We start from the raw sequence: 25,126 nt of genomic DNA on the forward strand, positions 1-25,126 counted from the left end.
TCTTTTCAAAAACACAAACAAGTAGAGGTTGCTTATAAAGGCACGAGCAACTCCCACCAGCTGCTTTCCTGTAATAATAATAATAAATTTTTATTTATACCTCATCCTTCCCAGTTCAAAAACCGGGCTCAAGGCGGCTAACAACAAATTTAAAACACTTAATTATAAAAGCAGTATAAAATACGATATAAAAACATAACAATAAAATTCAAAATTCAATTAGATAATCCCCAGGGCTGGCTGGCTGAATTGGTCCTACTTGGGCCAGCGAGGAGGCAGGGGAGAATTAGCTGTGGGGTCTCAGAGCGGGTGATCTTCATAAAAGGGGAGGGGGAGGGAAGAGAAGGGAAATAAAAGATCAGGCTGAATTCAAATTAAAGGCCAGGCGAAATAGCTCTGATTTAACTGACAGAAGGTTAAATCCTGCAGGGCCCTAGAATCACAGGACAGAGCATTCCACCAGGTCGGGGCCATCACTGAAAAGGCCCTGGTCCTGGTGGAGGATAGTCTGACTTCCTTAGGGCCCGGGACCTCTAAGCTATGGTTATTCATGGACCTTAAGGTCCTCTGCGGGGCAGACCAGGAGAGGCGGTCCCGAAAATACGAGGGCTCTAAGCCACAAAGGGCTTTAAAGGTCAAGACCAGCACCTTGAACCTGACCCTATACTCCACCAGGAACTTTGCAAGTTCTGGGACTCAGAGACACAGTGAATGCCATACAGGATGTGAATTTGCCCAGGAATCAGTAGGTGGGAAACCAGATCCCTTGCCAACTCATTGTGAAAATATGACAATCAGTCGCTAACAAACTGGTGTCCCCAAACAGCTGACAGGCAATCTTGCCTCCAGACTAGGCACCCAAATTCTGAAACCAGCAGGGTGATTTGACGTGACTGCTGAATAAACCTGAAGCAGAACACACACATGCTTACACAAATATCTGGAAAGGAGCAGAGAAGCAAGAGATTTGGAAAACCTAAAACTGTTCTGGAATAAGGCCAGTGATCTGTTGACCAGCAAAGGATTCAAAGGTGAATTAGTGAGACAGCCCCTACCATTGACTTTTCTCTGTGCTGCCCATTAAGATATTTCAACGCCCACATGGAAGTGGTTTCTTTGCAAGAAGCCAGCGCCACATTAGATTTTTTCCCACTAAAGCTGCTGCACATTCGATGTGGGCTTTGGGCTTCCGGCTGCTGCAATGCCGCTGACCGCGTACCTCTTTTTATTCTCCGCAGGTAAAATTTCTTCTGATGCTTTTATCTGACTCTTAAGTCTTGGGATGCTTCCAGACGAACCCTGTTTGTTGAGCATTCATCCCGATTTGTTTGCACAAAAGGGATCTTAGACTACGTTGGCTACTTTTTATGTTTCAGTTCTGATTTGTCTCCAATACCACTCCAGGCAATACGCTTCTCATCACTTTCCATACTGTAATATGTTTTATGGGTCTTTGAGGGGGGCTGGCGGTGTCGTTGTGCAGTAATGCAAAATCTGCTCTAATTGTAACCTAGATTTTACCAGGATGGGACTGAATCCCACCCACAAATCAAGGAGATTCTGGAAGCGGTCTGAGCACCTGAGAAACTTGGTGGGTTGAATATTTATGAGCTCTGAAACTTTCTGCAGTTTAGGTAAAATATTTTCCACCTTCTCCTTGAGCAAGTGTCTTGTTCCAGGACTTCAGTTGCAGGACAGTGTAGGGATTCTCAAACAGCGTGATGTCTCCTTCAATGTCTTCTTGCAGGAAAAGCCAGTGAGAAACAGCAACTGTTAATGGTCCTTGTGATCTGTCTCCTCCACAGTGTTTCCAGCACACTTGCAGATCCTGCACCCGACCCGGCGGTTCCTTTTTGCGGATATTGGGGAGACGGCACAGATCTTGTGCACTTCTACAGAAAATATTGAAGACAATGCATTATCATTCAGCTGGTACAAAAGAAGAGAACACGGAATGCCAATTTTAATCAAGAGCTGTGATGTTAGAAAAAAAGGAGACAGATTTGCTTGCAAAGTTAATCCTAACCGTCGAAATGCCGTACTGGAGATCCTTCATTTGCAGAGGTCTGATTCTGGCCAATATTTCTGTGCCCAAGCATCTTCTAGTGGCTTGCATTTCAGCAGTGCAACATCTTCACTGATTGTTGGAGGTAAGAAATCAGGGCTGACTGAGCTTTGCAGTAGCACTACTCATGTCAATGGCAGATTTAGTTTGTTAATTTTAAAGCCACTGGGGCAATAACTAAGCCTTTCGTTCGTTCCCCGGATAGGCAGAGCCCAATTTCCGACCAAGAGAGGGAGTCAGGAAGAACGAGAAAGGTGCAATTGCATTTTATTATGCCGCAAACCCGGAAGTGAGTGTTCCGGTTTTCAAACGTTCTTTGGAACCTGAACGTCTGACGGGGCTTCCGTGTCTTCTGATTAGCTGCAGGAGCTTCTTGCAGCCAATCGGAAGCTACACCTTGGTTTCCAAACGTGTTGGAAGTCGAATGGACTTCTGGAACAGATTCCATTCAGCTTCCAAGGTATGACTGTATACTACCCCCTGGCAGGCTGTATGTAAATCAGCTCCTCTTCCCAGACTTCTCCCTCTGGCCACCCATCGCTGTCCCACCACCAGTCCCTGAGCTCTGAGCTATTTCCCCCCTTGGGGGTTCCCCAGCTGCCCCCCCCATTCCACTGCCTCAAACTAGTCCATGACATCCAGAAACATTACTGACCATGGAGGCAGATCATAGCCATTGATGCTGAACTAGACCTTTCCGTTGATCTTCGTAATTTTCAAAAGCGTTGATCTTCATAATTTTCGTAACTTTCAAAAGGGCAGAAATCTGAACTCCGCCTCTTCCTCCGAGATTGTTCTTATCGTGCCCCTTGTTTTGTTTTCTTCACCAGACAGTTATACTCCAAGCACCCGGGTGATGCTTTTGCAGCCCTCTAACCAAGACCCAGATTCCCGGTTCAAGAACCAACTTGTCTGTGTGGTCCATGGCGTGTCCAACTTAGTCCAAGTGTCCTGGGACGTCCCGGGAGGTCTCCAGCAAGAGGACCAGACCTTTTTGGCGAAAAACAGCAGTGGGTTGTTAACATTCCTCAGTGTCCTTCGCCTCCCCATTGAATCATAATACATTGGGAAAACCATCACCTGCGATGTCATGTTCTCATCCAGAACCATTGTGAAGAAGAGTTTCGTGTTCAACGCATGTGAGTGATTCTGAAAGCCACTGACTTTGCTACCATAAGACATAGGAACAGAGGATCTTGCCTTGTTCCGAATCAGACCCTTGGTCCATCTAATTCAGCTAAGGAGTGGGAGAAAGAGACATCTGAAGGGGAAAACGTGATTTCATAGACTTGGCCCTGATCTGGTGGAACGCTCTGTCCCAAGAGACCAGGTCCCTGCGGGACTTGACATCTTTCCGCAGGGCCTGCAAGACAGAGCTGTTCCACCAGGCCTTTGGCCAAGGCACAATATGACCCCCTCTCTCCTTCTGTAATCCTCATAGAACTCCAGCCCAATGGTTGCCATTACGGTAATTTGATTCTGAATTGATTTTAGAATGAATTGATTTTAGAATGCTGTGTTACTCTTATTGTTGTTAGCCGCTCTGAGCCCGGCTTCGGCTGGGGAGGGCGGGATATAAATATTTTATTATTATTATTATTATTATTATTATTATTATTATTATTACTATGGTAGAGTTGGAAGGGACCCTGTGGATCATCTATCCCAACCCTCTGCAATGCAGGAATATTCTGCTGTCCCATACAGGGATTGAACCCGAAACCTTGGCATTATCAGCACTGTGCTCTAGCCAGCTGAGCTACCAGTTTAGTGGCAGAATGGGGCGAGAAGGGGAAGCTGTAGGGAGTTGGAATGGTGGGGGACTGGCAAGCAGGGCGGACAAGGGTGCAGCCCCTATTAGTACAATATAAATAAATATAGAGAACAGCATCGTGCCACAGCTGTGTCAAACACCACCGGTGCCAGGGCTGCAGAAAAATGTTTGAGTATCAGTCACTGTCTCTGAGGCTGGTGGTATAAACAAGGAGCTTGAGAAACTGTTAAGACTTCTCTGTCCAGGGAAGGAAGTCCTTAGAGCAAGCGCGTTCTCAATTAAAGGAGAGTGCGTGTTGCGGATGGGGCCAGGCAAGACACCCCGTAGTTGCCAGGCAGGATAGGTTGAAGGGGCCCGGCTTGGATTGGTGGATGGGTGTTGCTGAGGTGAAATTGATGTTGCCAATTTGGAGGTGGGAACAGAGGTTATTTAAGCAATGCTCACATCAATCTGCTTTCTCTTTTGCTGTGGGCACCGGATCACCTGCCCTCCCTCCCTTGTTTTGGGCTTGTGCTTTGACCTTGCTATGCCTGTCATGGGGTCGTCCACCTTGGTGCGGGGGCCTGGTAGGAATTTTTCCATTTGGCTGATTAGTGTGTGCCATTTGGTTTTTGCCTACTGCGTAGCAAATCGTCACAACCTGTAAGGTTGGCGGTTAGGCATTGGTTTAAATTGGTTGGTGGAGGAGTATGGATTGGCTGTGCCTGCCCCTCCAATGCTGCTGCTGCACGGGAATTCCGTTAAAGGAATTCAGGGACTTACCATTCTTTCGTCCAAACCCCTGGAATTGGGTTTGGGCCGCGTAAGCCCCTGGGAGCATGCGGGGAGAAGCTGAGGGTCTGTGCCACAGCTCCAGTTATCCCTGATCTTGTTCCTCCACACTGGCTTTCGCTGGAATCTGGGAGTCAGTGCTGTCCCCCAAGGTGGGGGGGGGGGGGCAGATAGTCATAACCAATGCCTAAGCAACCACTCACAATTTGTATGTTCAATAAAGTTGTGGCCAAAATTATGCCAAAAACCTTAAACAAAAATTATGAGTGATGTGTGAGTTATTGGGGTAGGGGTGTTTTGGGGGACCTCAGCATGCAACTGATCTGATGTTTCTTATCTTTGTAAAATTTCCCCTGCAGATGCAGAGATTCCTCAGTGCCACTTCAGACATACATTGGTCCTGGATACATTGACGTTACTGCTGCTTCCCCTAAACTTCCTTTGGATTCGATTCTACCCTTCCGACTCCTAAACGGCATCAGGAATCACGTCCGAGGAAAAACTTAAAGGAGGACAACATGTCGCTTTATGCGGAAGGAAATCCACAGAATTATTAGGAGGGTTTTTATAATATCTTAGGAGGTGGGCAGAAGTTAGACCGCTGTATAACTGAATATATTTACACGTTGTCTGTATCTCGATTGCCCAGGCTGCAAGGTGCAATGCTGGATATAAACATTTATAAATGTACAAGGCAAACACATATGTAAATATATAAACCACGTGTCTGAAATAGTACAGGAGAGCAACCCTGAAGCCATTTTGACTCTTCTCTGCAGTTGATGAAGGAAATGGGAAAACCTCCCCATTGTCTCTTTGCTCACAAATCCTGTCTTAAAGGGTGCATTGGTGTATGAATAGGGTGAGCCTGTGACCTGGATTCAGGAACTGAGTATTTGCTCTTTGCATTTAAGTTCCTCAGGAAAACCGCGTTTTCACAATAAAATAAAGAATTTTATCATTCATTGTTTTTACTTTATTATATTTTTTATCCCACCTTTTCCTTCAACGAGCCCAAGGTGGTGTGCCTGTCAGGGATGATTTTGCTGTGTTTCCTACTTTGGAGGGGTCCTTTTCAAACCCTACGGCTCTAGGATTCTATCAACATCCCAATTTGCGCTTCGCCGTGCAATTCTCCCGCTGCGCCTTTAAACCTTGCCCCACTCATTTATCGCTCGGATTTTGGCATTCAAACGTCTGGCGGAAACAGAGACCCGAGTTCGAATCCTCCCCCCAGAAGTTTAGGCCAAAATCGTCAGGGCAGAGTAGTTCCCAGGCAGAGAGGACCAGAAGGAGGCAAAAGCAAACTGACAACCGTTTTCTACCTCTCAGCAGCCTGTGACCAAGATGAGCAAACAAGAGATGATATCACTTGCACAGCGGGTATCAGAAGAAGCCACAATAATTGCCTTAACGCACGTCAGAGGGTGAAGGGGCCCCGAGGCTGTTTGACCACATTTGTTACGGTCAGGGTCTTTGGGGCTGAGCCAGTCTTGCTGCACTTGGGGCTTTTCTGCTCACAGGAAAGGGTGTGGAGTCGCTGTCTGTGCTGCTAAAGTCTTCCCTGGCTTAGGCTCACAAAAAGCTGCCTTAAACCAGGGTTACCAGATTTTTTCCAATGAATCCAGGGACACTTTTTTATTTTTGGAAGCTGAGTAGCAACAGGGAGTCAGTGATGGGGATGCTGAGGCAAAAGACCCTGGGCCCAAGCACACATGCATATGGTATAAAGGTGCAAAGCCCTTCTTTCGCACCCTGTGAAACATAAATGCGCGGAGTTTTTAAAAAACCTGAGCAATGGCCACCTGCCCACAACTCCTGAGCCCCCCTGATCAGTCAAAACAAAGGGGGCAGGAGATCGGGGAAGGCTTGGGAGTCATAGGCGCACTGTGCACCGTTGCCCAGTTTTTAAAAAACTCTGCACATTTATATTTCACAGGGTGCGAAAGAAGGGCTTTACACCTTGCCTGGAAGAGAAACCGCGCACCTTGCGCCCCTCCTGGGCAATGGCGTGCCACCTGCCCGCAACTCATGAGCCTTCCCTGATCTCCTGCCCCCTTCCCCCTTTGACCTGTACCGCCGGACGTCCCTGGTTCACTTTTCATAGTGGCGGCGGCAGCAGCAGTCAGCAGCCTGGAGCCAGCCTGGTAGCGCAGTTGGCTCTGGCTGGCATCAGGAGCTGCTTGCTCCTTGCTGCCGTGGCACCCGCCATTTTTTCTCGCTGGAAATCCCCATATGATTTATCTTGTGCACAACGCTAAATGGAGGTTTCTGGGGATAAACCTCATGCAAAGGCAGTTGCTATTCCACTGAGTCACAGCCTCCCTGACAGAGCCAGGATTTCCGTCTTGCTCTAGGGAAAAGGGAGCTCTACACACACAGAGAAGGAACTTGGGCCATTTTGAGATGCTTAAAAATGAGGGTCTGCACATAAGCAATATAGCTAATATTGTACTACTAACCTTACTGTACGCTTGTGAAACATGGACTACTTATAAACACCATCTCCAACTCCTCAAAATATTCCATCAACGGGGTCTCCAAAAATTTTTACACATCACTTGGGAACATAGGCGAACTAATACCAGTGTACTGGAAGAAGCAAAGGTCGCCAGTGTTGAAGCAATGGTTCTTCAACATCAACTTCGTTGGACTGGTCGTGTTGTGCGGGTGCCTGATTGTCATCTTCCAAAGCAACTACTCTACTGCGAACTTAAAAATGGAAAGTGCAATGCTGGTGGTCAACAAAAGAGGTTTAAAGACTCTCTCAAGGCAAATCTAAAAAAAAAAGTAAGATAAACACTGACAAATGGGAAACACGGGCTTGCGATTGCTCCTCTTGGAGAATAGCCTTTACCAAAGGGGTCATGGGCTTTGAAGACACTCAAACTCAGGATGCAAGGGAGAAACGTGCTAAGAGGAAGGCACGCTTGGCAAATCCACACCATGATCAACTCCCGCCCGGAAACCAATGTCCCCACTGTGGAAGGACATGTGGATCCAGAATCGGCTTCCACAGTAACTTACGGACTCATTGTTAAAACCGTGTTTATGGAAGGCAATCTTACTCAGCTATGAGTGATCGCCAGAGAAGGGGCAAAATATTTAATACAAGCATCTATGTTCAGCAAGTTGAAAGATATCAAAGTTGGGTTGGACTAGGCGGCCCTTTGGGATTGCAACACTGCAACTCTACGAAAGTCTCAGTTTTGCTTTTCTTTCTTCATCGCTCCAGTTTGATCTGGATTTCATTTGCTGCAACGTAGCTCTGCGTACTCTGTCTGGAAGGGGAAGGAAGCAAAGCAGTTATAGGCTGCTCACACGTTGTAAAAGTTGATTTCCCACATCTGTAAAATCAAACGAACTTTTCTTGTTTTTACTAGAATGTTTCTCTCTTTTGCATGAATGGGTTTTGGGAAAAAATTGTGATTTTTGGGGAAAAAACAAAACGAAAAACCTTTTAGTTACCTTGGGTCGTTTCTACCAGAAAGTAGAAGGATATATTCAAAGCAGAGTATTAGAGCCTAGTAAAAGTGTTTATGGTCACTGGAGGACTATAAGCATTTTTGCCAGCCCACCTGTCCCGTTCCCCACTTTGGCATTTGTTGAATATCAAAGGCCTAATAATAATGATGATTATGTTAATTAATAATAATTTGTATCCAAGAGAATTCTACTCTCAGTAGTCTGAACCACCACTCCCTTTAATCACTACCCATCATCAATAAACATTTCCTGGTCAGCTTGCAAACCACATTTAAACTCTTTCAGTTCAGGAAAGCTTCAAGGCCTGGTCACCTGGATACCATTTCCCCTCACCATAGGCGATCATCCACAAGCCTTTTCACATCCAAAAATCCTCATTCAATTGCAACCCACACTTCTGTACTACCTAGGGTTGCCATATTTCAGAAATCTGGACAGAATTGTTCACTTTTTCTTTTTTCTTTTTGCAAAATAATAAAAAAGAGGTTTTAGAGCTATTTTTTCCAGAAATTGCTAAAATTGCCACTACCAGTATGGCCTCTCTGTGTGTTTGCCTATCTGCCTCCTGGGTTGTCCAAAATTAGGACTGGTTCCTTCCAAACCCTCCTGCAAAATACAGGAACACACATCTTTCTGAAATTTCAGTACGCAAAGCCAGAGTTTACCTGTGGGATCCCCCTCATGGGTATTTGATTTCCTGGTTTCTCTGCATTCCCTGTGAGGAAGGAAAAAAGAAGGGACATTTCATTGGTCTACTCAGAAGCAAGTTCCGTGGGATTTCCTCCTAGCTCCCAGTGTGTCTCACGCACTTCATGGCCCCTTGAATAACGACCACAGTTTACCTCACAAAAGGATTACCTGTGTGAAGAAGTTTTCTGAAGAATAGGGCCGAGAGCGGGATCAGGAGGACGACGGCGACAACGCAGGGTACCCCAAAATATAGTATGGAGATGCAGTTCTCTGTCAATGAGAAGGAGAGGGAAACGGGGGTCAGCAACTAGACTGGCCATTGGGTGGTCAAAGGGAGAAGAGGGAGAAGACTGGGAGGAGGAGGTTTCAGAAGCTGTGGCAGACAGCAGTCCAGAATCAGAATGTGGGAGGCCAAGAGGCAGAGATGAGGCAGGCTGGTGAAGAAATCTGCCCTTCCTGCTGCAACAAGCTCCCCTCCCCGCTGGTCTCCAAGGACCAGGAGAGGTATGAAGCGGGAAGAGCAAAGGCAGGCACACCGGCATAGTCTCAGATTGCTTGAGGAGGACTTGGAGGAGGAGGAAGCTTAGGCAGCCGTGGGAAGGCAGGAACCTTCAGCCTCGGCAACTGCCTCATAGGGGCAAGACCTGCAGAGAAGCGTTGCTGTGCTCACAAGGTCTGGCGCTCCTGAGGAGACCTTGTCTCTTCTACTAAAGAGTTAACTTCACTGAACGCCGTGTGATTTATTGCTGGCCCACTTCTACTAAAGAGTTAACTTCACTGAATGCCGTGTGATTTATTGCTGGCCCACTTCTACTAAAGAGTTAACTTCACTGAACGCCGTGTGATTTATTGCTGGCCCACTTCTACCAAAGAGTTAACTTCACTTAATGCTGTGTGATTTATTGCTGGCCCACTCCTGATGGATAGACACATCTACAGCAGCTGGAATGGATATGGGACCAGTGGCATTGCCTCCTCCTGCTTGCCTGGATCGAGGATGGAGAGGGGTGAGCGTGCATCTGTGTCAAGGACGGGGAATCTTTGGCCCTCCAAATGCTTCTCAACCAGAACCCCCAATCTCCCTGGCCCTTCACACGCTTTCTGGGGGTGATGAGAGCTCAGCAACATCTGGAGAAGCAAAGGTTTCTCACACCTGGATGAAAGAGAAACCTCTGCCGGTTGGGATGTAGATTCCCGTACAAAAGTCGGGGTCATATCTGTCCCCTGCTTCTCCCCCTCTTTGCTTTCGCCTGACACTCTCTCATGCCCCATTGAAGAGCTTATTCAGTGCAAATCTACTTGGGCTGGTTGACACTGTGTTTATACCTGCTGGAGAACCAACATTTGTCTTCTCTGAACAGGTATCAGGCACCTGTGTTGGAGGAATCAGCTTCACACTCCAGATACTGAAGTCTCCATTTCCGTTTGCCATGGTAATGTAATTCTGGTCCTGAGATGTTTCCCCACTCGTATTCCAGGCGTTGAAATCCCCCTTGGGGTCAGCATCAAAGAAGACACAGGGAAGGGGGGGGGCGTGGTTCAACTGAGCCTGCTCTGAGGAGGATGGCATGGCGACAAAAAGACTCCGCCTCAAAACACCTGAAAGAACGTTGAGAAAAATAGTCTTACGTGCCGCTCCAATCTCTGAGTGGCCAGAGATTTCAGGCATTCCAGGCTGAAATATACTCAGAGTCGAGTGTGGATTTCATGCTCTTTATTCAGCTCATAGTGGTGAGGAGGAATGGAAGTTCCCCCAGAATGTCTGCTTTATATATATTATTTACACAATGGGCCCCACGTGATTGGCTAATTCCGGGATTCACCTGTAGGCCAATCTGGTTGCAGATTCACTTCCACCTGGAGCTGGATTGGGTGGCTCCTGTGGACCAATCAGACTGCTGCATTCTGGACCCTATTGTTCTAGGACCAATCAGACTGCTGCATTCTGGACGCTATTGTTCTAGGACCAATCAGACTGCTGCATTCTGGACCCTATTGTTCTAGGACCAATCAGACTGCTGCATTCTGGACCCTATTGTTCTAGGACCAATCAGACTGCTGCATTCTGGACGCTATTGTTCTAGGACCAATCAGACTGCTGCATTCTGGACCCTATTGTTCTAGGACCAATCAGACTGCTGCATTCTGAATCCTATTGTTCTAGGACCAATCAGACTGCTGCCTTTTGGATCCTATGCAACTCAGTACATAACACAGGCACTTGGCTGGATGAAAAGAGAGACAGGAAGTTAGGGCGAGAGGAACAGGAAATACTATTTGCTCCACCCCACGGTGTGACGATTTGCTACGCGGCAGGCGAAACCCAAATGGCAACAGCCAATCAGCCAAGTGGGGGAAATTCCTGCCGTGCCCCTGTCCCAACGACAGATGACACACGATGGCATAGCAAGGTCAAGCGCAAAGCCCTAAAAGTAGGGAGAGGTGGGCGGGTGTTCTGAAAAAAAATGCATGCGCCGAACAAGGAAGCTCTGGGTCACGTGCATGGGCATAAATAGGTCCCTTGAACTGTTTGGACTGCGTCCCACTGGCCAGATTGCACCCAGCTTTGAGGGACCTACCAATCGGGTGTTGCGGCTGACCAATTGTACCCACCCACAACACAGGGTGTCGGTTTTCCAGGTCTCACTGCAATGCTCTTTAAGGGAGGACCCAATTTTCCAAAGTTTGCTGGAGGTGCCTTCAGGGATGAAACCTGAGGCCTTCTGCTTGCAGGTGATCCCTAGGCAGAACATACTTTCAATAAATGCTGATATTTCCCCCCAAAATCTTCAAAGGCACTCACCTGAGATGACCAGCCTAGTCCCTCTCATGAGCCTGCTTGTGGCACAGTAATAAACCCCAGAGTCGTTCCTTTGCACATCGCTGATCCTCAGACTGTGCCCTTGGCTTGAGTACCTGCCCTGTACCTGTTTTGCGTATGGAGAACTCTCGTAAATCCTGCGCAGATTTTTGCCTTCGTCCTCCTTGTACCAGGACACCATCAACAAGAAAGTTTCATTTACAACGGGGCAGCGGATGTGAGCCATGTCTCCCGGAGATGCCCAGATCAGGGCCAGATCCTGCGTCATTTCAGAATTTCCCTCTGCCTGAGCAGCTATAAAATGGAAGCAAAGGAACGTGTGGTGAGCTGGTAGTAAAATGAGTGAAGGGGAAAGATTCAGACATGTCAGACTGTGAATTTATCCACAGTCCTTCTTGGAACCAGCATTGATATTATTAATTGAAATATACATTCTTAAAAAAAACAGAAGCATTTTTACTTCGTATTATAGGTCAGGACATTAATAGGCAAGATGTTAAATTGTTTTTATATGCAACAACTGCGGCAAGAGTATTGTTAGCCCAGAAATGGAAACAAGAAGAAATTGGGACGAAAGAAGAATGGCAGACGAAATTAATGGAGTATGCAGAATTGGACAAAATGACAGGAAGGATTCGAAACCTGCGGGACCAGAGATTTACAGAAAATTGGAACAAGTATATGTATTATTTGAAGAGCAACTGTAATCAACAAATTACGCTAGTAGGACTACAAGAAGTTTTGTAAGGAGAAATATACAAAGTGTTACAAAGTAGAAAAAGATAGAGATGTTGGTTATGAGTTTGAAATGTAATAGGGAAGATAAGAAATGCATACTGAGAGATTAGATTGGAAAATTTTCAGACAGGATTGATGGAAGTCAGAAATTTGAATAAGATGTAAAAGTATGTTTTATTACTGTTGAAAATGATATGTTTTAAAAAAACTAATAAAAAATTATATATTTTTTAAAAAGATATTATTAATTTACACCACAAATTTTGGACCGTGGGTCTTTGGCGACGGTCAGTTTCATGCATTTTAACGGCAGGCGTGCTTATTCTATAACCATTACTTGAGGCATCTAAACAAAGCTTTATTTAAACATTTATTTAAACATTAAGCTTTACTTAATGCCCTAGCTAAGGTGGAATGTTTGTAGCACACTTTTCTTTTTTTGCTTCAAAAATGGGAATGTAAGAACATAAATATTCTGATTTGAATAAGCTATAAAAAATTAAGCTATAAATGCAGTGGCATTTTACAAGACAGACTTATACTCTTTATTTTTTAAAAGACCTCCTACGTTTTCGTCCCATTGCACTGGGTGCATTTTCTTGCACCTGTGTGAATGAAGAAAACGAGAAAGAGAGCAGCCAGTGCTGTTTTATTTTATTTTCATTCGTTTTAACTTAATTTTTACTGGAGACCTTTTTGCTCCAACCTCATGCGAGATAGAATGATGAAAGACCCACCTCTGTGGGGCTGCTCTGAGGTGTGTGTGTGGGGGAGGTTTAAGGTTTTGCCACCGAAGCTTACAAAACGTTTTCACCGTATAGCTTTACCAAACAAAAGCAGTAATTCATATTCCCCTCACAAGTACACGTACATGTATATTAGTTGCCTAAAGTCTAGCTGAATTTCCTCAGAACAGAGTTCTAAAAATGAGTGCCTTCGAACACGGCATTTTAGACACTATTCATCAGCCAGCTTTTCTTGCTTCAACTGCAAAATCTCAGACCAAAAGGATCCAACGTCAGCAACGGCAACCAGGCGAGATATTTACAATAATATCTAAGGGTTGTAATTTCCATGTTCACTGAATTTGATGGACCTAAATTGGCTGCATCCAGTGTTCTGAACGGGCCTACTCTGAGTAAGACTGATGGTGGATACCCAGAAATAAAGCTCACTGTGTTCAGTGGGGCATTCTGCCAAGCAAGTGTGTTTAGGGTTCTCAGCCCCAAAACCAAAACCAGTATAAGGATACAATCTGCTGAGATCAACTCTTTTAGCTTTCAAAGATGCTTACTGCAGAGTGACGAATGGAGGAACAAAAAAGATGCATTCAATGCTGATTGGTTTACATTTAGTTGTTTCATGAACTGTCACCTGGAGGAACCTAGACAAAGAAACCCTCAACTCAGATATCTTTTAGGCGTAATTATTTGACTTAACATGAGGCAATTGTTTTCTCCCTTGCAGACATCCTGACTGCATTTTGCTTTGTAGCTGATGAGCAATACCCATTATTTGCTCAGCTAGGTAGCCGTGTTGGTCTGACGCTGTCGAAATAAACGAAGAAATTAAAAACTTGTCCAATAGCACCTTAGAGACCAGCTAAGTTTGTTCTGGGCATAAGCTTTCGTGTGCATGTTTCTGAAGAAGTGTGCCTGCACACGAAAGCTTATACCAAGAACAAACTGAGTTGGTCTCTAAGGTTCTATTGTACAATTTTTGAATTTCTCCACTATTTGTTGTTTGCATTGTTTCATGTTATTCTTAATAAGAAACATATTACAGATAAGGAAGATACGTACTCAGCAGATAAAATAGAAGGAGCCCAAGGAAGTGTGAGAGAGACATTTTCTGGTCTTCTTCAGGTGCGCAACCTGAAAGCAGGCCTGCTGGTTCAATGGCTCTCTCCTCCAGCCTAGTGCTGCGTTTGATGTACGTCTCTCAATTTCCTGCCAATTTCCGTGGGTTAGAAAGTCAAAGGTTGGGAAACGAAAGCCGCCTCTGACTTGCACGGGGTCCCCCACACAAGACTCACAGGGGCAGACTTCAGCACCTTTGCTTTGAAGCCACAGAAGCAGGGAGGTTTTGGGGGAAAAGAGGAGAGCTTATTTCACCTGCAACTTCTGGGGGATTGAGAGAAATGCAGCAAATATGCTTTCAGCATGCAGGAAGATGAGCTCAGGATAGAGTACCACATAATGGTTCAAGTGATGCATAAATTTTAGGGAAGGAAATTGGGAGGGAGGTCACCATTTTCCACAAAGCATTGGAATACCATTTACTGTATTTTTTGTTCTATAAGACCCACTTTTTCCCTCCTAAAAAGTAAGGGGAAATGTGTGTGCGTCTTATGGAGCGAATGCAGGCTGCGCAGCTATCCCAGAAGCCAGAACAGGAAGAGGGATCACTGCTTTCACTGCACAGTGATCCCTCTTGCTGTTATGGCTTTTGGGATTAAGAATATTTTTTTCCTTGTTTTCCTCCTCCAAAAACTAGGTGCATCTTATGGTCTGGTGCGTCTTATAGGGCGAAAAATACGGTAATGATTTTGATCTGCAAAGGCATATTTAAAGCATAAATCTCCCAACGTGGTTTACCTACACAAACATACACCAACATGTGATAAATGAAGGGGTAAACAAGCCAAATTTTCTGAGAGGAAAAATACATTTTTGTTGTTGTTGTTTTGTCGGTTAGTCAAATAGAAGGGGAGGAAATGGAGGCAGTGAGAGATTTTACTTTCTTGGGCTCCATGATCATTGCAGATGGTGACAGCAGCCACGAAATGAAAAGACACCTGCTTCTTGGGAGAAAGGCGATGACAAACCTAGACAGCATCTTAAAAAGCAGAGACATCACCTTGCCAACAAAGGTCCGTATAGTTAACGCTATGGTTTTCCCAGTAGTGATGTATGGAAGTGAGAGCTGGACCATAAAGAAGGCTGATCACCGAAGAATTGATGCTTTTGAATTATGGTGCTGGAGGAGACTCTTGAGAGTCCCATATGATGAAATATAAAACAGATTTAAACCATTGCATGTGACAGTTCATAACATCCATCAAAAGTCATCTGATTCATCCTCAACACGCCAAAAATGAACGAACAAATTGGTAACCAGGAATGCCTAACTGTGCTTCAAGGCAGCCAGAAGCAGTTCCTGGTGGTCAATTCCTCATCACGTCTAATGTCAGGGCTGGGCTTAGATGGAACAGAAGACCTGCTCCTTCAGACGCCTGCCTATTGTCACCTCACCAGGCTCCTTCAGGAGGAAAATATCATCTTCATCTTCATTATCATCCAAGTTGAAACTTGTAGTACGATAAGGTACAGACCACTGTATTTTAATATTTTGTTGGAAGCCGCCCAGAGTGGCTGGGGAAACCCAGCCAGATGGGCAGGGTATAAATAATAAATTCTATTCTATTCTATTCTATTCTATTCTATTCTATTCTATTCTATTCTATTCTATTCTATTCTATTCTATTCTATAAGAATTCCCAAGACAGAAGCAGAAATAAGCAAAGGCCTACCTGCAATTTGGCCTCATTTTATTTCACGTACAAATCAAAGCAGCGCACTTCAAAGTTACAGACCTCATGATAAATATTCAGTGACGAGATTTAATTTCTGCGTCAACAATGCTGGCAAGAGTCTTTTGATTTCCCTTTGGCTATCTCCATACGATAGCTGGGGGGGGGGGGACAGAAACAGAAAAACATGCTCATGAATAGCAGAATCGTAGATTTCTAGAGTTGGGATCCCGGTGGTCATCTAGCCAAACCCTGGCAATGCAGGTATCACAGAGAAGCTAATGAGGTTAATGTCATGTTATAATACTCCCAAGAACTATTCCACATTTCCTTTCCCATTCCTTATTTGCATTCGTTCTTTAAAAAAGGGGTTCTATGATCTGTGCATCTAGATCATAAAATAATAATTTTAAAACTTTCATAGCCTTGCTAGTGCTTAGAGGTCTCCAGTACTGAGAGGGACATTTTGGGGGCTGCCCAGGACTGATTCTGCCCCAGTCCGCTCCCTCGATGGCACGCCCACAAGGAGGTGGGTCCTCTGCAAGAAGCTGGCATCAAGTTAGACCTTCTCACTGTAGCTGCTGCACATCCGATGTGGGTTTTGAGCTTCTGGCAGCTGCGTCTTTCAACAATGCTGTGGGCTGCGTACATCGTTCTGGCCTCCACAGGTAACCTTTCTTCTGCTCCTTCTACCAGACTCTTAACACTTAAAGCATGAGAAAGTCAGTGGGTTGTATATTTATGTGCTCTTAGAGTTCCTCCACACTCAGTTCAGGCAAAATACTTTCTCCTTCAGCATGTGTCTTATTTCTAGGGCTTCAGTTGCAAGACAGTGTTGTTGTTGTTGTTTAGTCGTTTAGTCGTGTCCGACTCTTCGTAACCCCCTGGACCAGAGCACGCCAGGCCCTCCTGTCTTCCACTGCCTCCCGCAGTTTGGTCAAACTCATGCTGGTAGCTTCGAGAACACTGTCCCACCATCTCGTCCTCTGTCGTCCCCTTCTCCTTGTGCCCTCCATCTTTCCCAACATCAGGGTCTTTTCCAGGGAGTCTTCTCTTCTCATGAGGTGGCCAAAGTCTTGGAGCCTCAGCTTCAGGATCTGTCCTTCCAGTGAGCACTCAGGGCTGATTTCCTTCAGAATGGAGAGGTTTGATCTTCTTGCAGTCCATGGGACTCTCAAGAGTCTCCTCCAGCAGGACAGTGTAGGGATTCTCAAACAGCGTGATGTCTCCTTCAACGTCTTCTTGCAAGAAAATTCAGAGCGAGAAACTGTAAACGGACCTTGTGGTCTTTCTCCTACACAGTGTTCCCATCCCACTTACAGATCCTGCACCCGACCCGGCGGTTCCTGTTCGTGGATATTGGGGTGACGGCACAGATCTTGTGCACTTCTACAGAAAATATTGAAGACAATGCATTATCATTCAGCTGGTACAAAAGAAGAGAACACGGAATGCCAATTTTAATCAAGAGCTGCGATGTTAGAAAAAAAGGAGACAGATTTGCTTGCAAAGTTAATCCTAACCGTCGAAACGCTGTGCTGGAGATCCTTCATGTGCAGAGGTCTGATTCTGGCCAATATTTCTGTGCCCAAGCATCTTCTAGTGGCTTGCATTTCAGCAGTGCAACATCTTCACTGATTGTTGGAGGTAAGAAATCAGGGCTGACTGAGCTTTGCAGTGGCACTACTCATGTCAATGGCAGATTTAGTTTGTTAATTTTAAAGCCACTGGGGCAATAACTAAGCCTTTCGTTCGTTCCCCGGATAGGCAGAGCCCAATTTCCGACCAAGAGAGGGAGTCAGGAAGAACGAGAAAGGTGCAATTGCATTTTATTATGCCGCAAACCCGGAAGTGAGTGTTCCGGTTTTCAAACGTTCTTTGGAACCTGAACGTCTGACGGGGCTTCCGTGTCTTCTGATTAGCTGCAGGAGCTTCCTGCAGCCAATCGGAAGCTACACCTTGGTTTCCAAATGTGTTGGAAGTCGAATGGATTTCTGGAACAGATTCCATTCAGCTTCCAAGGTATGACTGTATACTACCCCCTGGCAGCCTGTATGTAAATCAGCTCCTCTTCCCAGACTTCTCCCTCTGGCCACCCATCGCTGTCCCAACACCAGGCCCTGAGCTCTGAGCTATTTTCCCCCTTGGGGGTTCCCCAGCTGCCCCCCCCATTCCACTGCCTCAAACCAGTCCATGACATCCAGAAACATTACTGACCATGGAGGCAGATCATAGCCATTGATGCTGAACTAGACCTTTCTGTTGATCTTCGTAATTTTCAAAAGCGCAGTGCCAGGGCAGAAATCTGAAACACGCCTCTTCCTCTGAGATTATTCTTACCGTGCCCAAGTATCTTCTAGTGGCTTGCATTTCAGCAATGCAACATCTGCACTGATTGTTGGAGGTAAGAGATCAGGGCTGAGTGAGCTTTGCTGCTGTGTGTTAAAGGCACCAGGGTCTGAATTCAAGCAGAGTCAAATAAGGGCCAAATAAGAGTCAAATAAGTTCTCAGGAGGTGGCATGGCACCCCTGCCAGGCTGCAACCACATTTGGGTGGATCGATAGCTTATTGAGTTCAGTAAGTTGATGTTGCCCTCCAGAGCAAGTTTTGAAATGTTCTTCCTCTCAAGCAAACTTTCCCCATGTTGCCTTGTGGGCTGAGAGGTTCCTAGGCATGCGCCCATGTGCATTGTAAAACATTCCAAGCTGCGGGGTTTCCGATGCGCATTCCTTATGAACCAACACCTGAGTCTTGTCTCCAAATGAGCACTGCATGGGAAGTGTGTTTTTGGTGACAGCGATCTGTCTTTTAAGGACATTGAATCATAGAATCCTAGAGTTGGAAGAGACCACAAGGGCCATCGAGTCCAACCCCCTGCCAAGCAGGAAACACCATCAGAGCACTCCTGACATATGGTTGTCAAGCCTCTGCTTAAAGACCTCCAAAGAAGGAGACTCCACCACACTCCTTGACAGCAAATTCCACTGTCGAAATTCCACATCAATTCCACATTGATCTGGAGTTAAAGGTAAAGGGACCCCTGACCATTAGGTCCAGTTGTGGCCGACTCTGGGGTTGCGGCGCTCATCGCGCTTTATTGGACAAGGGAGCCGGCATACAGCTTCCGGGTCATGTGGCCAGGTTACAGACTCCGCTAACCCAGAAATAGTGCTTCAGGTTAAGAAATTTGCTTCAGGATGAGAACAGAAATTGTGCTGTGGTGGCACAGCAACAGCAGCAGGAGGCCCCATTAGCTAAAGTGGTGCTTCAGGTTAAGAACAGTTTCAGGTTAAGAACGGACCTCCAGAACGAATTAAGTACTTAACCCGATGTACCACTGTATTTGCACTTTGACGTGCTTTCGAACTGCTAGGTGGGCAGGAGCAGGGACCGAGCAACGGGAGCTCACTCCGTCGTGGGGATTCGAACCGCCAACCTTCTGATCGGCAAGTCCTAGGCTCTGTGGTTTAACCCACAGCGCCACCCGCGTCCCATGAACTGGAGTTACTAAGCATCTTTTCTGAGAAGTCTTGCACACAATACCCTTGAAACCCCCATCATTTCCTGGCATAAAAGCCCAACACCAGGATGAAATTCTGAAGCCTTTGTGGTCCATAGGTGGTCCTCCTTGCTGTCCTCTCTTTGGACAGCAAGTTCTTACTGTGCCCCTTGCTTTGTTTTCCTCTTCAGACAGTTATACTCTGAGCACCCGGGTGATGCTTTTGCAGCCCTCTAACCAAGACCCAGCTTCCCGGTTCAAGAACCAACTTGTCTGTGTGGTCCATGGCGTGTCCAACTTCGTCCAGGTGTCCTGGGACGGCCCGGGAGGTCTCCAGCAAGAGGGCCAGACCCTTTTGGTGAAAAACAGCAGTGGGTCGTTAACCTTCGTCAGTGTCCTTCACCTCCCTGTGGAATTACAAAACACTGGGGGGAACATCACCTGCGATGTCAAGTTCAATTCTTCCAGCGCCAGCGTGAAGAAATCTGCTGTATTCAACGCAGGTGAGTGAATCTTTTCTTCCTGCCATAAGAATATCAGCTGGCCTTTTTCACCAACGTCACTTATGGAAGGTCTTGTTTCCATCCTGAATTTTAACCAACCCCCCCCCCCCCATTGATAATACCGCTGGCAGCCTTTTTCTGCTTTTAGCGATGCCCAGAGTTTTACAAAAATTGCTCAACCAGAGCCAGGGCTTTTTCGGCTGTGGCTCTGATCTGGTGGAACGCTCTGCCACAAGAGATTAGACTTGACATATTTCCGCAGGGCCTGCAAGACAGAGCTGTTCCGCCAAGCCTTTGGCCATGGCACAGCCTGACTCCCTCCTTTGACAATCTTCACAGAACTCTACCCAATGGTTGCCATCAATTTGATTTGAAGTAATGATTTTAAAATGTTGTCTTATTTTATTGTTGTTAGCTGCCCTGAGCCCGGCTTCGGCTGGGGAGGGCTGGTTATAAATAAAAAAATATTATTATTAATTACTCAAAGGCTCTTGAATATTCATGCCCCAAAACGCTTGCTTTTTCCTGACTGGGCTAGCCCACACAGGGCTAGAGTCTGTGTCATTTGTGCTTGTATTTTTGTTGCTTTTTTATTTCGCATATGTTGCATTTTATTGCATGACAATCTGAATTCCAAAAGATTCAAATTGCACGTGTCAAACTGTAAATGCGAAAAACCACCTGAAGGAAGGTCCGTGGACAATAGTTTGGTTGCTCCTGTATTAGTGAAAAGTAACATACAGACTGAGTTACGTTAGGAGAGATTTGTTCTAAAATGGTGCTGAATATTCATGTGGGCTTTAAGGGGGGGGGGAATAATTGCAATCTGATGTGGAAATGTGAACTGAATTTAAAAGACTGAAATTGCCATGTTGTCAGTGGTGACTTGTCACAATGCCTGTGTTCTTTGTCAGAAGAATTTTAAGGTCTCAAATACAGAATAAACATTCATAAATGCACACATATCTAAATAGATGAACCATGTGTCTTAAATAGTAAGGGAGAGCAACCCTGAAGCCATTTTGACTCTCCCAGTGACCTCAAATATTCCTCTGCTGTAAGGGAGGCAAATGGGGAAAGCCTTCCCATGGTCTTTTTGCTTGCAAATCCTGTCTTAAGCGCGCATTTGTGTATGAATTGGGTGAACCTGGATTCAGGAACTAAAGTATTTACCATCCACATAAGAATGGCCAGGCTGCCCATGTAAGGCAACCAGTGACCCTTATCAGGTATCCTGGCAGACAGGATTTCTGCTGTAGACCGCCTCCTTCTGTGATGTATGTATGATGTTTTAGGGGGGTGGTCTTGGGCTCCAGGGTGGGCAATTTCAAGAGTATATATAAGGGCTTGTGCACCGTTGTTCAGGGTTCTCCTCCCTCCTGCATGTGGTGAGTGGGGACCCTGTTGCAACAGTTCCTTGAACAAAGATCAAGCTTACTAGCCGCTTTGCTTCTCAATATTCAGTGGTACCTCGGGTTACATACGCTTCAGGTTACAGACTCTTTAGGTTACAGACTCCGCTAACCCAGAAATATTACCTTGGGTTAAGAACTTTGCTTAAGGATGAGAACAGAAATCGTGCTCCAGCGGCAGCAGGAGGCCCCATTAGCTAAAGTGGTACTTCAGGTTAAGAACAGTTTCAGGTTAAGAATGGACCTCCAGAACAAATTAGGTACTTAACCCGAGGTACCACTGTACTCTGGTTGGCCTCTGTTATTTTCTCCTACTGATAGGGAACCTTAGAAGGACTCTATACGGACTCTGGAATACCCCATAAGGGGAAAGGAGCTGTTTTGTTTTCTTATAGCATCTCCTCCCCCTGTCGGAGGCAGAATCCCTCTGAATAACACCAGATACCAGGAATCACAAGTAGGGCAAGTGCTGTTGTTCTCAGGTTCTGCCTTTGGACATCCATCGGGGATCTGGTTAGCCCCTTTGAGAAGAGGAGGCTGGACTAGGTGGGTCTGATTCAACTTCGAGACTATCCTTAGGTTCTTATGGAGCCTCCGGGTCCAGGGGCAGTCTATCTGGATTTCAAGGTTCTTAGGGCCATTTGGCCACTGTGGGAACAGAACGATGGACTACGCCGAGCCACTGGCCTGCTAGACCAGGCCAGGCTCTCTTTATGTCCTTCTCTAGTCTTTTGCCAAAAACAGCAGTTCCTGAGTAAGCAAATCTTTTCTCTCTCTCTCTCTCCCTCTCTCTCTCTCTCTCTCTCTCTCTCTCTCTCTCTCTCTCTCTTTTCTTTCTAAAGCTTCGTTGACGGAAGGTGACACAAAGTGCCTAACCCACAAAGTGTCCTTGGCTGTCGTAGCAGGATTGGCATCACTGCTCATCTTCCTGAGTTTCCTTTGGGTCCGATTTGGCCTTTCCAAGCTAGGTAATATGAGGGAACGCACCCCGGGCCAGAGGGGGAATAACATGAACAATATCCCCTATTCAAGTAGGTAGCCGTGTTGGTCTGTCATAGTCAAAATAAATTAAAACAATTCTTTAAAAAGATAGTTGAAAAGACTTCTTCAAAACCTAAAAACTCTCTTAAAGGAATCAAGTCTTCAAAAAAGTTATAGGATCTAAGAAAGTCTTTAAAAGAATCCTTCTAAAAGAATTTAAAAATTATACAGTCACACCCTAGAGACCAACTGAGTTGTTTTCAATATAATAATAATAATAATAATAATAATAATAATAATAATATATTATTTGTACCCCACCCATCTGGCTGGGTTTCCCCAGCCACTCTGGGCGGCTTCCATAGAAACCAAAAATACACTAAAATATCACACGTTAAAAACTTCCCTGAACAGGGCTGCCTTAAGATGTCAGGTAGTTGTTTATCACTTTGACATCTGCTGGAAGGGCGTTCCACAGGGCAGGCGCCACTACCGAGAAAGCCCTCTGCCTGGTTCCCTGTAGCTTTGCTTCTCGCAATGAGGGAACCGCCAGAAGGCCCTCGGCGCTGGACCTCAGCGTCCGTGCAGAACGATGGGGGTGGAGACGCTCCTTCAGGTATACTGGGCCGAGGCCGTTTAGGGCTTTAAAGGTCAGCACCAGAACTTCGTGTGCATGCACACTTCTTCAGATACTCTGAAAACATATCCCCTATGTCAGTTTCTCCTTATGCAGAGGGCAAAAATGAATTTCTCCGCTTGAAGTGGACAAGGCAGCCTCTGCTCCCCCGATTTATTTTATATTTTAGTTAGCAAGATTTTTGCATGTTGCTTAATGAGCAAAAAAGGGTTTTACATAAATGTTAAAAACAAGCAGACATACAAACTGAACAAAAGAAATTTAGACAAAATCAGCCATTTTCCTCATCAGAAAACATTGGGCCAAGTCCTACTCAGAGTAGTCCCATTGAAATCAACAAACCTGATTTTAAAAATGCATATATCGGTGAAAGAAAACGTACAGAGATGCATTATGAGAGGGGAGATTGTTTTCAAAGAAGTGTATATTAGTAAAAAGTGCATCCCCGAAAGTGTTTATTAGGAAAAATTTGCACTAAAATGCTGATGAGCCTTCATGTTTTTTTTAAATATAATTTTAATAAATGCAAATAAATGCAAATTGCTGCAGAAGTGTGGAGAAATGACTTTAATGTTGGGAAAATGAGGGACTTAGAGAGCGGAAATTTACAGATTTGCCCATCAGGCTCAAATATGGAATGCAGAAGGATGTGGGCAGGCCTCTTATTTGTGGATTGGTGCATTTCCTATGTGTCTTATTATTCATTTTTTGCTCCTCAAGGTTCCCACACCAAGATCTCCGAGCCCCCATCTTCAGGGATAACAGAGGTAGGAACTCTTTTAAATATATATACATGTATAGGTTTTGAGATGCTCTGGGTTTTGAGGCGTACACAGTCTCAGGTGTGCAATCTGGGCACACAACTGATAAAATCAGCTCAGTTTGCATGCTGTCAAATCCACCTGTTTTGAATCCTTTGAAATTTTGCACTCATGCGAATTTTGCATTGCACTCCTCCATCCATGCAAGAGTCACAAAAATGAATATATTAGCGGGAGGTGTGCCTGAAAATGAATGAATCTGTGAACATAATGCAGAGAAATACACTATATACTTGCAAAAAACATGTGCACGAGTTTTGTCCCCATGAGCTCTGGCTGCTTCTCACATGGGATATAAAGGTGTTGAATTTAAGCCGTCAATCAACTAACAGCCCTCTCCTCCAAATTTCATAACAGGATGGGATTTGCTACGCCCAATTGGACTTCCAAGCAAAGACCCAAGATGAGAGGAAGAGAAGACTAGGAGCGCAAGGGAAGAAATCCAAAACTTTGAAGGACCTTTGAGAAGCACCAGTTGCTAGACTCTGATCTGGGAGGATTTGAAAAAAATAAAATGATTTAATGGATTTGTTGCCTCCGTTGTGCTAAACGTTAGTTGCTAGACTCCGATTTGAGAAGTCGGTGTTTACTTTCCACTGTAATCGGGAAAGGCTACGTTGCTTGCGACAAAAACTCTGCTGTGCGTTTGTGGCTTATTCACACCAGATAGGGGAATTGTACATGTGGCGGCAGGCAGGCTGGTGAAGGTCTTTCAACTGTTCTGAGTCAGAGGGAGGTAAGACAAGTTTTGCATTGTACAAATAACACAAGAGAAGGATGAGAAGAGTCGGGTTTGCTTAGATGGGGGAATCGCCAGCTTTCAGAATCTGACTGCTCACTCCCGATCGAGGTGGAACACATTTTAGGGTTGCCAACTCCCTGCCCTACAAGGCTCCTCTGCCTTAAGCAGCATAGCCAGAAGCAGAAATCCCACTGGGGTGCATTGCTGATGGCTGAGTGTCTGCCTTCTCCTTGTCCTGGAGCCTTGCAAGGGAAATAGTTGGTGTCCCTGGCTGCAGGAGAAAATGTAGTCTTTAGCTGGCCTGGGGTGAAACAGAGCAGGACTCGGGAGCATGTAAAGGTAAAGGGTAAAGGGACCCCTGACCATTAGGTCCAGTCGTGACAGAATCTGGGGTTGTGGCACTCATCTTGCTTTATTGGCCAAGGGAGCCGGTGTACAGCTTCCGGGTCATGTGGCCAGCATGACTAAGCCGCTTCTGGCGAACCAGAGCAGCTCACGGAAACACCGTTTAGCTTCCCGCCGAAGCGGTACCTATTTATCTACTTGCACTTTGATGTGCTTTTGAACTGCTAGGTTGACAGGAGCAGGGACTGAGCAACGGGAGCTCAGCCCGTCGCAGGGATTCGAACCGCCGACCTTCTAATCGGCAAGTC

At 45.6% G+C, this 25,126-nt stretch overlaps 2 protein-coding genes across 3 annotated transcripts; one reads left to right on the top strand and one right to left on the bottom strand.

Annotated features, from left to right (window-relative positions):
• Positions 1-238: 238 nt before the first annotated feature.
• On the top strand, positions 239-24,246 carry LOC310833351 (uncharacterized protein). Its single transcript, XM_083716040.1, has 6 exons — positions 239-1,238; positions 17,180-17,524; positions 19,569-19,880; positions 22,135-22,260; positions 23,631-23,677; positions 24,089-24,246. The coding sequence occupies exons 1-6, from the start codon at positions 1,202-1,204 to the stop codon at positions 24,194-24,196; spliced, it is 975 nt and encodes a 324-aa protein (XP_083572166.1). The 5' UTR covers positions 239-1,201; the 3' UTR covers positions 24,197-24,246.
• LOC310833378 (uncharacterized protein) lies at positions 7,695-15,969 on the bottom strand. Of its 2 annotated transcripts, XM_083716089.1 has the most exons (7): positions 15,941-15,969; positions 14,148-14,294; positions 11,590-11,901; positions 10,113-10,385; positions 8,955-9,056; positions 8,762-8,811; positions 7,695-7,891 (listed from the first exon to the last, which is right to left on the bottom strand). In XM_083716089.1, the coding sequence occupies exons 2-7, from the start codon at positions 14,191-14,193 to the stop codon at positions 7,859-7,861; spliced, it is 816 nt and encodes a 271-aa protein (XP_083572215.1). In that variant the 5' UTR covers positions 14,194-14,294; positions 15,941-15,969; the 3' UTR covers positions 7,695-7,858. The 2 variants fall into 2 exon arrangements, with proteins under 2 accessions (XP_083572215.1, XP_083572216.1); XM_083716090.1 differs by lacking the exon at positions 15,941-15,969 and having other exon boundaries at positions 14,148-14,553.
• Positions 24,247-25,126: the final 880 nt, after the last annotated feature.

Source organism: Podarcis gaigeae (genome assembly GCF_964106915.1).
Source record: "Podarcis gaigeae genome assembly, chromosome: 16".
Lineage (NCBI taxonomy): Eukaryota > Metazoa > Chordata > Lepidosauria > Squamata > Lacertidae > Podarcis > Podarcis gaigeae.

What these genes read in the sequence shown, in the direction of transcription:
- LOC310833351 (XM_083716040.1), top strand. Translation starts at nt 1,202, where the DNA reads ATGCCGCTGACCGCGTACCTCTTTTTATTCTCCGCAG. An exon ending in ATCTTCACTGATTGTTGGAG is followed by an intron (nt 17,525 to 19,568) that starts GTAAGAAATCAG and finishes TTTCCTCTTCAG; the next exon opens with ACAGTTATACTCTGAGCACC. An exon ending in CATCTTCAGGGATAACAGAG is followed by an intron (nt 23,678 to 24,088) that starts GTAGGAACTCTT and finishes ATTTCATAACAG; the next exon opens with GATGGGATTTGCTACGCCCA.
- LOC310833378 (XM_083716089.1), bottom strand. Translation starts at nt 14,193, where the DNA reads ATGTCTCTCTCACACTTCCTTGGGCTCCTTCTATTTTATCTGCTGA. An exon ending in AAATGTTGGTTCTCCAGCAG is followed by an intron (nt 9,057 to 10,112) that starts GTATAAACACAG and finishes TCTCATTGACAG; the next exon opens with AGAACTGCATCTCCATACTA. An exon ending in CCATGAGGGGGATCCCACAG is followed by an intron (nt 7,892 to 8,761) that starts GTAAACTCTGGC and finishes TTCCCCTTCCAG; the next exon opens with ACAGAGTACGCAGAGCTACG.